General features: G+C 46.2%; 1 protein-coding gene across 10 annotated transcripts in view; it reads right to left on the bottom strand.

Annotated features, from left to right (window-relative positions):
• Nucleotides 1-10587, bottom strand: part of ITSN2 (intersectin 2) — a 160826-nt gene that overhangs the window by 15823 nt on the left and 134416 nt on the right. For all 10 annotated transcript variants that reach the window (XM_027113696.1, XM_027113702.1, XM_027113694.1 and 7 more), the window contains 3 exons: nucleotides 6439-6560; nucleotides 3614-3720; nucleotides 2158-2341 (listed from right to left, as the gene is read on the bottom strand). In XM_027113696.1, the coding sequence (XP_026969497.1) occupies nucleotides 2158-2341; nucleotides 3614-3720; nucleotides 6439-6560 (413 nt within the window). The remainder of the gene's footprint in view (nucleotides 1-2157; nucleotides 2342-3613; nucleotides 3721-6438; nucleotides 6561-10587) is intronic.

Raw genomic sequence — 10587 nt, 5'->3', positions numbered from 1 at the left:
ATCCAGCACTGGAGCTTGCTGGCTGTTAAGTGGAGCTGGGTCTTAGTGTTGAGACGAAGATCTCTGGGAGAGCTCTCACCAATTGATATTACATGGGGCTGAGAGGTCTTTGGTGGTACAATGTCCTGAACTCGGCTCTCCCACCTTGGAGGCTCAGGCCTGACACCAGGCCAGAGCACCAAGACCCTGTCAGCCACACAGGATGTAAATTAACTGAGTGTGTACTACATCTTCTACCAAAACTGCCATTTCATGAAGAGGCCTCCTAGAATCACCTAGAGAAAACCACCTATGTTTTCTTAAAGGAGTTTTTTTATTTTCTTTTCTTATAGGAGTTTTATGGTTTCAGGTCTATGTTCAAGTTTTTAATCTGTAAGCAAAAACATCATACTCTGCAATTCTGCTGCAAAGCTTATAGACTTCCCTGTACTTCTTCCACTACTTGAAGTGGCAGTAGACATTGGGCTGGCTGCAGTATTATTCATCTGTGGCTTAAATGGACAGGTACTTGCTGGCTTTATTCCAGATAGCTCATCTCTGCTCTAAGAATACTTGTAGACCTGGCTGCACGTCCCGCACGGAGAATGTGCGGGTAGAGATGGTGCGGTTTTGGCGGCGGTGGCCCGGGACATGCTTGGAAAGGGGCGGGTGGGGGGCTGAGAGTGTCTAAAGGGAAAGGGTGGCTGGGCACAGACGGTGGGGGCAAGATGGCACAAGCCTGACTCTCTCTAGATGTTCTACTCTTATTGAATCAGTTTTCAAACTTTAATAGAAAACTACAAGTTTTGTTAATGTTTTCATATTTATTAGCATATATTTTGAATTGCATACACTTTTAAGAAATAACTTTGTATCTATTCTTGTTTTTACTTGTGTTTTTTTCCCTCTTTTTCTATTAGATTTAGTGGAGTTATATTTTATCAGTTCTTTTCACTGTACTTGTTTGCAGACATATTGATATCATTTGTGCTTTTATCTTTATTACTTCCTCTATTTTTCTCTTAGAATTTTATCCTCTGCCTATATATCTTATATTTTATGCTGATTTTTCCATTCTTTTCTGATAATAAAAATATTAAAAATTATGCACTTTCCCATAAAGTACTACTGTGGCTGTATAATATATCCCAATATAAAGTACTTCACAACAACAACAACAAAAAATGCAAAAAAACCAAGAAAACAGATTTTTCTTTCATTTCCCTCACCATTTTAACATGTTTAGTAATATTTCTATTACTGAACAACATCAATAAAAATGACTTATCAAAATGTGATTTTCTATTATGATATAACCGGACATATGAAGCTCATTGATGTATCACTGTAAGGTTGTTGCCGACTCATTATGTTATATACAGTGAATATACACATAGTGTACTTTCTGAGTACAGTTCTAGCATTACTTCTCCTTACCAGCTGCTTGTTTTTAATTTATGACCATGGCATCATGGAACCAATTGTTTTCTGTCTTCTCATTGGTTTCTGGAAGGTTTTAAGACAGCTGCGTACACTTCTTGTATACATATAGGATCACAGATGCGCTTTTTATTTATTATCCTAATTCCTGGTGTCACCATTTTCTTTCCTACTCTCATTTCCTTTTGTCCCATTTTATTCATACACTTTTTTTTTTGGCCACACCATGCAGCTTGTGGGATCTCTGTTCCCCGATCAGGGATTGAACCCGGGCCACGGCAGTGAAAGCACCAAATCCTAACCACTGGACCACCAGGGAACTCCCCATCCACTTATTTTAAATTTTATTTTATCTTGTTGCATTTTATACGTTTAAGTAAGCTAGTTTGTATTCCTTCTGGAATAAGATGGGTATAAAATAAATACAATTTACAAAATTAAGAAAGTGACATTCTGGACTTTTCTGGAGTATAAAGTAGCTGATTTATGTAAGTAGGCTTAAAAAAACACTCTGCTATTAAAGATGGGCAAAATCATGGTCCCAGTGCCAAGAAAAATCAATTCAACATGAAAGGCAACTCAAAGCAGTCAGAAAATTCTTTGCCATATCTGTGTTTCCTTTGGAAGGTGATGGAGGTGGCCTTCTCCACTGCTGAGATTCCCCACCATGCCGCCATACACCCCTGCCTCCTGGCTCAGAACAAGGCTGACCTGCCTACATTCCCAGAATGGAGTTACCTTTAAAAATTCTTTGAAGTCTGCGTGTTCATCTGTCTTCTGCTGTAAAAGAGCTGCTCCATTCAGCTGACAGCTGCAGAACCGGATGTAAGCCTGCATGTGGGACAGCTCAGCTGCCAGGATGTCCCCAATCATCTGCACGGGCATCTTCTCACCCCCGGTCTTCTTCCGTACTCGCAAGGCCCTGCAACCAACACACACTCTCACTTCCCATTTCTAACTGAATGTGCTTCGCAAATGAAGGATGAATACCTTGTGAGACTAACGGTAATGACAACCAGTGAGTTACCTAAAAAGCTCTGGCACCGTGAGGGAAAAGTCAGGAGGAGGAGGCAGCGAGGGCTTAAAGCCCTGCCCGCCCAGCCAACCTGGGTGAGCTGCTAGAAAGAAGAAGAAAATGAAGTGTGTGTACTTGGGTGTTCCTAGGTCTCTGGAATTGTTTTGGATTCAGCTTAGTATCTTAGCAAAGTTCCTTTTGAAAATTTTTTAACTTGTTTTCAGTTGAACCAAGAAGAAAGAAATTTCCACCCTCTGTAAGGGAAAAAAGGGAGCAGGAGCCCACAGAGGCCACGTGTGGAGGCGGCATCGCTCCCAGAAAGCTGCTGAGCCCCAAGGAGGGCAGAGAGGCAGCAAGCGCTGGGACTGCTCATGCCTGCCCACAGGAGCCTGTCCTCACAGGCGTAAGGGACAGAAAATCACCACAGGCCACGGAATTTCACACTGGACTTAGGAGAGTGCCAGACCAGCCAGTTATGTCTAGGCCATGAGCTGCAGCTTCTCTCCTGACTCTATCTGATGCAGAGTCAAGTATATTTTGGAACCATATGTTGATATATTGTTTGTTTAATGATTTAATTTTTCCTTTGCTTAATCAAATATTTTCTTTGTTATATTTCTTTACTTCAATAATTATGCATTTCAGAGTTAGAGAGCATTTCATAAAATGATGATAAAATTAAAAGGCTGAGGGAGGGACTTCCCTGGTGGTGACGTGGTCAAGAATCCACCTGCCAATGCAGGGGACATGGGTTTGAGCCCTGGTCCAGGAAGATCCCACATGCCACGGAGCAACTAAGCCCACGCGCCACAACTACTGAGCCTGTGCTCTAGAGCCCATGACCCACAACTATTAAGCCCGTGCACCGCAACTACTGAAGCCCGCGCGCCTAGAGCCCAGGCTCTGCAGCAGGAGAAGCCACTGCAATGAGAAGCCCGTGCACCGCAATGAAGAGCAGCCCCTGCTCTCGGCAACTAGAGAAAGCCCGTGCGCAGCAACCAAGACCCAACGCAGCCAAAAATAAAAGAAATAAATTTATATTTTTTAAAAAAAGCCCGAGGGAATAGAAAACAGTGAAAGTTCTTTGCTAAGCAGCCCTGGCTGCAGAGAGTTAGGTATGAGTCTCAGCCCTGGGGCTGGGGGCGTCTGCTGCAACGACAGGTGATGCTCACGACTCACTTCAGCAGCTTCGTGTTCGACATGATGAGCTCCTTCCAGTTAACAAAGATCAAGGCCGTTTCTCCTTCAGTGAGAAAACCTGGTTCTGCCATTCGTTTCTGAAAAACCTAAATTCAGAACACAAGGGAAAGAAGTCAGCTCAAGTGCAGTACACAGGCTGTGTGGTCTAAATAACACATTATCTTCAGGGTGGCCCAGTGGTTGAGAGTCTGCCTGCCGATGCAGGGGACACGGGTTCGTGCCCCGGTCCAGGAGGATCCCACATGCCGCGGAGCGGCTGGGCCCGTGAGCCATGGCCGCTGAGCCTGTGCGTCCGGAGCCTGTGCTCTGCAACGGGAGAGGCCACAGCAGTGAGAGGCCCGCGTACCGCAAAAAACAAAACAAAACAAAACATTATCTTCATACACTAAACTAGGAAGATCATGGCACTTTTAAATAAACATATTGTGACTGTTAAACTTTAAATTGCAAAATTTCCCCACTTTTTGCTATTTTGTCTCCTATCAGGGCTGATTTTAAGGACTGAATCCAGCAGTCTCATCAAGAAGAGGAGATTCTCATACCTACCTCCTCAGGGTGTTACACAGGTTAAATAAACCATGGGCATAAAGCACCCACACACTGGAAGAGCCTGCAGAACTGAGGGAGCATGACCGTTGTCAGGCTGAGCACCTCAGGGGTCTGGAAGCAGTTTGTGAGAAGTGCACCAGAAGAAAGAGTGATGCCTTATCCTATCCTCAAGACTGGCCACCAAGCACATGTGGATTTCAGGGGTTAAATGATAACACTTTGGTAATCCGTAGCACTTAAGGTTTCACAAAGTTTTGATATGCACATACTTACATGTGCTTGTGTGTGCGTACATGCACACGTGTGTGTGTGGGTTTCTCAATTAATTTCATAGATGATGTAGGTCATGCTGAGTCAGGTATTATTATTCCCAATTGACCCACGAAGAAATAAAAGCTGAGAGTAATTTGCTCAAGGTCACAAAGCTAGAACGTGGAGGAGCCAGAACTAAAACAACTTTTTGATTCTAAGTTCAAGTTTCCACTAAACAACTAGGGAATGACTTTAAAAGCCTTAAGGAAATGGTGAAGTCATCTGAGACAACTCTTCTCACGTGAAATCTCTCCAAAATACACATGACATTACCCTCCATTGAAACTGTTCTAAATTAATGTTTACTTACTGCACTGAATTGAACCTGGATTCAGAGAACTCAGATAAAAGAGCTATGAACTAACGTCTCTAAACCTCTACGGTTCCAGAATCAGACTGAAGATGTCTGGACACCCCTGTAAGAGAGAGCCCTGGAAACAAGGTCGACCTGCTCTGAGGCTGCTCCTGGAGGACAGCGAAAGCGTCTGATGTCGGTTCTTTCACTCGCTGATTAATTGAGGTTACTGTTTATTCGTTCTATCTGCCTGCTTTGTGCCAGCCTCAGCGAGGTAAGCAGAGCATGAGATGGCTGGGTCCTCTGGGGCCCTCCACGGCAACGGTAATGAGAAGCCCTTGCCTGTGGGAAGTGCTTTTTCCCCTAACCCCCTGACCCCAACATGATGCCTCACCCCTCAGAGTGTCTTGTGAGGTGCGCTGAGTGAGAATAACCAAGCCCACGTGGTTAAGAGGCTGGCCTGAGATGGGGAAAGCACCTGGCCCCCGTTCACCTTCTGTGCTAGTCAGAGCGGTTCTCCACACCCATTTACAACCACTTAGGACTGGAATCTGACCGGCAGCAGGGCTGACACTTGTAGGGGTTAATCAAAAAGATGGGCTTTTCTTACAGGCCATCCATCCTGGTGAGAGAAGTGCAGACAGACATAAACACACCTAGCCACACATAAATTCAGTCCTGTAGGGAAGGCCTGTAAAGGGCCAGGCTACGTTTGGGGTGTAGGACGAAGGACACACAGTCTCTGCCCTCAGGAGCTCACAGCCTGGGGGAAGATAGACGTTATCAACCGAGAAGTGCAGGACACTGAACGTCTGAGAGGAGCAAGTGTGCCATGTCTGAGATCCCAGCCCAAATTCAGGGGAGAGAATGAATCGGGGAAAGGCCTTGCTGGGGCAGATGCAGGACTCAGCTTCTGCACCGTGTGTTCTCAAGGTCACGACCACGTAAACAGTGCACCTGTTGGGCCTGAGTGGGGACACCTGTTCTCTTTAAGTTTTTTTTTAAACTGGTCTCATCTGAGGGCCTTGACAAATTTTTGTGGGAACTGAAAGCCATGGAAACAAAAGCATAATAAAAGTATAAAATCTTACTTTGCTCAAACGCGAACCATTTAAAAGTGCCACTCTAACGGCCGTTGTCTGCTTCAGGGTTGCTGGCAACATTAATAGTCACAACACAGTAAATATATGAGATTTGGGAGCTATTTTACAGTACACTGTTTGGTTTTCCGAACTGACATAAAGGTTAAGTGAACACCCCCACTGCCTCACAATTCCTCTGGGAATCATTAAACTTTATGAAAGCGTCAGGTGCCAGAAGAGCGGTGCAGACATTGTCAGAGAAAAGTCTGAGGCAGATACGTTTGCTGGAGAGCCTTCCCACCTACTCCGTACCCTGGTCTTTCCTGACGGGGCCTCTACCACATCCGACTGAGGCACTGAGTGCCTTTTCTCTCTCTCTTCACTCTGAATTACCTAATCTGGAGAAAGAGCCGACTTGAGATCTTCAGGGCCTCTCCAAGGGTCAGAGGAAGCATTCTGAGGGTGTGAGCACTCCCGTCACTGCCTGAGAATTCACTCGTCAAAGGTGATACCTCGCTATGAGGCCCCACCCCCTGAGCAACCGGCGGCGCCCGCGGCGCCCTCACCTCCACGACGAGCTGAAGGTCATCCACGTACCGCTCCTCAGTCTCCATCAGCTCATGGATGTAGCCCTGCCTTTTCCTCTCCACTGGCTGCATGGTGTCCAGGGTTTGGAGATCTGCACACCCTGTGGAAAAGCAGGCTAGAGTTTCAAAATATTATTTTATCTTCTTCGGAGAAAACAGACATGAACCGTCAGATACACGGGGTTTGCAAGTGTTGCCGGGAAAAAACCACGTGGCCTGCCAAAGGGCCCTGGGACTTGGGCGAACAGCGCACACCTGCGGAAGCGGGATTAACCACTGGCCACTCCAGAGCACCAGAGCCGCAAATTAGCAACACCTGTAACTGGCTGCAACGCCTGCAATGCTCGGTATGGTCCCAATTTCTTTTCCAAATAAGTAATGACAGAATGAAGGATTTTCAGAAATGGCCTCAAAGAAACCAGAACTGTGCGGAGGGAGCCCTGTGAAGAAACTATGCTATTCTCACCATCCTGAGACATGTTCAAAGCACTGTAATGATTAAGTGACTCAAATGCTGGAGACCAGTGTTTTCCAAACTGCAGGTCATGAGCTATTGGTGGGCCATTCTATCGATTTTTTAAAACAAAAACAAAACAAAATAAATAACTACCACGTGCACAGGATCTGTCAGTATTGTACTGTGAAAATTTTTAGTTAGGTATGTATTTGAGGATGTAAAATGTATTTCTTGCTGTGAGCCACTGTTTAAAAAATGTTTGAGAAACACTTCTCTAGATTTCTCAAAGTTAAGTGCTCAGCTAGGAAACCTGAAGTCTCCAGGGCCCAGCAGTTCCCAGCAAGAGCACTGTCTTAACCCACTGGAACAAAGAACTGGTGGTATGGGGTACACTGCAGCCACGGGGGCTTTGAGGGCAGTCCCCAGCCATCTCGCATGGCATCAGAGTGAGAAGTACCATAGTCACTTCGGATCAATGTACAGGCACATGGGAGCTGAGCTCACTGTCACACTGGGAAGTGACGTTAACCCAGAGTCATTCAATAAGAAGCTGAGGGCCTGCCGAAGGCCCAGTGGGAGGGGAAACGCCTCAGAAAGCCCTTCCTCAGGCAAAAGGAAAAAGCAGGTAGGTGCCCAGCAAGGGACAACATGAGGCGGTAGCAGTGCACGTCCAAAGCGGGAGAGATGGGGAGGCAACATGAAGGTCTGGGGAGCAGAGGACACAGGAGCAGGGCCGGCCCTGCGGGGCCTCCGCAGCCCACAGTGTTCGGACCGAGGCAGACGCCCTGCACGGGGACAAAGGCGCAGAGCCACAGAGGCGGAAAACGCCAGGATCAGACTGGCCTTTTAAGTGGGGGCTTCTCTTCGTGACTGTTTTTGATTTTTTATGTATTTTGTATAGATTTGGGCTTTCAGAGAGTCCTCACGAAGACAACTGTTCTATTTTCTGCACATGCTGCCGACAGCTTTAAAAAAAATTACTCCCACAGTCAAACAAAAATTGAATAAGGCAAAAGTCACGTTTGGTGCTACCAAGATGAAATTGCAGTGCCACTCATGTTCAGACTTATCCAGCTTTTCTGGGGACTGTGTTCCGTCCTGTTCTGCCAAGGAGACCTGCAGGAATGAGCGAGAGCTAGGGATGAGCAAGGCTAACACAGGCCCCTGCCTGACCCGGCTGTGTGCAGCCAGGCGGCTGGATGCCGAGGCCGACGCCTGATGGGGAATGTTGCTGACCACGTGGCCATCCAGCTGACGCTGGTGGGGCAATCGCAGCAGTCTCTAAGGTTGCCCTAGCTCTTTGCTAGTGGTTTACAAATCTCGGTCCTTCACATTCGGCCACATCCACATAGTATCTCTACTATTATTTATGTAATATTTTTTTTCATGTTTGAGCTAAATGTCTATGAAATCATGGGTTTGATGTGATGGTTATGTTTCTTCTAATAGTAACTACCATAAACATATAACTATTAAAATAATTCGAGTCCTCCTGGGCACTATTTTGTGGGCCATTGTGTTGTGCACCACCGGGATATCACACTTTGGGAATCGATGACTGATGTTAAAACCCACAAGTATTGGCCTATCTATTCAGTATCTTGGGATAATAGGAAAAGTCTCAGGTAGTTTATCGTTTCTAAGGCTGGGACGTACACGACATTAGCTTCATCAGGATGAATGTGGGACAATCCTTGTACTCCAACCCTAGCTGACACCTCTGCATTTCATTACAATGGTTCTTAAATTTTTATTCTCCAAGTTTCCAACTTGACCCCTATCCCCACTTTCAGATGCTCTCACCTCTGACATCAGGGGAAAAAAAATAAAGGCATGATGCCCCTTCTACTTCCAGCCCCATCTTCCTGCTCACTCATCCCTGTACTTCCTTCCCGTGTCAGGGGGTGAGGGGATCCTACTTCTTCTAAAGCCAGCATCCCTAACCCGCCCCCTCCTGCAGGACACTTCCCTGCCCTTCACACTTCCATCTTCAGTCTTCACTGGTCCCTCTAGTCCATGAACATGGTTATGTGTCCCTCCTACCACAATATGTAAAATAAACAAGCACCCTTCCTGCAACCCTGCTCCCTCCACAAACACCTGTCTCTAGTCTCACTGCCAAATGTCTGACAGTAGAGGGGTCTGACACTCATTCCCCCCGCCCACAGCTCTCTCTGTCACTTCTCCAACTTCAGATACTCTGGTTTCTCTCCCACCACTCCACTGACACTGCTCTTGTGAAGGTAATGATGACCTTGAGCATCACCAAATGCAGAGACCCCCTTGGGAGCTGGCGTCCTCCTGCACCTGCCCAGAGCCCTGACACCTGTGATGAGCTGCTGCTTCCAACACTCGAGTCTCTCCCTCAGCCTCTGTCACCCTCTTCTTCCTGGTGTTTCCTTCTGCATTTCTGCCTCTGCCTGCCTCCAGGCCCTCTGGTCCCCCCAATCCAGCAAATACTATAATGTGTTCCTGGCATTCCTGACCTGCAAGGTCAAACGAATCTGGCTTTGCATTTCTCTGCCAGGGTCACAAGGCACATCCGCATACTATCCTCTGAGCAACCCTGCTCTAAAGAAACATTTAATTTGAGTGAACCCAGAGTTCCCAACACTTATTTGACCATAGAACCCTCTGTTTTGAGAGGAGAGTGAATCTTTTGCGAACTGAGGAATTAGGGTTTGTGGATAGAATACACCCCTCTGCCATCCTCTACACCTGCACTGTCCAATACAGCAGCCATTAGCGACATGTGACTACTGAGCACCTGAACCACGGCCAGTCTAAACAGAGAAGAGCTGTAAGTGTAAAATATACACCGGATTTCAAAGACCCAGTAGAAGCATCCTAGAATGTAAAATAATGCATCAGTACAAAAATTATTACACCGATTACACCTTGAAATGATAATATTTTGGATAAGGCTGGGTTAAGTAAAACTAATTCTTAAAATTAATTCCATCTGTTTCTTTTTACTTTTTAAAATGTAGCTGCTGGAAAATTTTAAATTACATATGGGCTTGTATTTGTGACTTACATTATATTTATATTGAACAGCTCAAGCCAGCCTCTACATTTTTTATCATGTTCTTTTCCTGACAGAATGTTCAATGACTTCTGTTTTTTGCAGAATGAAGTCCTAGCACGGGGGGAGCACAGGGCTCCAGAGTCTCCGTAATGCAGCAGCAGCCTGCCTCTGACCATGCGGTCCACCTTCTACCCACCCTGGCCTGGGCTCGGTCCTCGTGATGTGCTGTACTAACTGTCCACGGCCTGGCTGTTTCCACTCCTGTTGTTGCCTCTGTCCATGGCCCTTCTCTGCACAGAAGCCATCTCACTACCCCTTCAGGGTGCAGCTCACATGATCCTACTCTGGGGAAACCTTTTCCATCCCCGTCCCCAGACTGGCTCTCCTTCGTGTTTTCATGGTACTGGCTTGCATCTATATTTTAAATACTTCCCACAATGTAATGTGTATTGTAGTTCTTCTGTATATAGTTACTATGTCCTTCTCTCCCAGTGGAGGTTAGGGACTGTGTCTAACACAGTCCATAATACCACACTTAGCCATGTTTTGACCACCGAGGTCAGGAAATATTTGTTGAGTAGAAGACTATTGTGTTGTCCCCAGACCCATTTCTCACCTTTCCCCTGCTCTGCTCCATACTGCA

Source organism: Aethalodelphis obliquidens, unplaced genomic scaffold (assembly GCF_003676395.1).
Source record: "Aethalodelphis obliquidens isolate GAN/ISIS:26980383/991018 unplaced genomic scaffold, ASM367639v1 scaffold12, whole genome shotgun sequence".
Lineage (NCBI taxonomy): Eukaryota > Metazoa > Chordata > Mammalia > Artiodactyla > Delphinidae > Aethalodelphis > Aethalodelphis obliquidens.
Note: the sequence above shows the minus strand (reverse complement) of the source record. Positions and strands in the feature narration are given on the sequence as shown.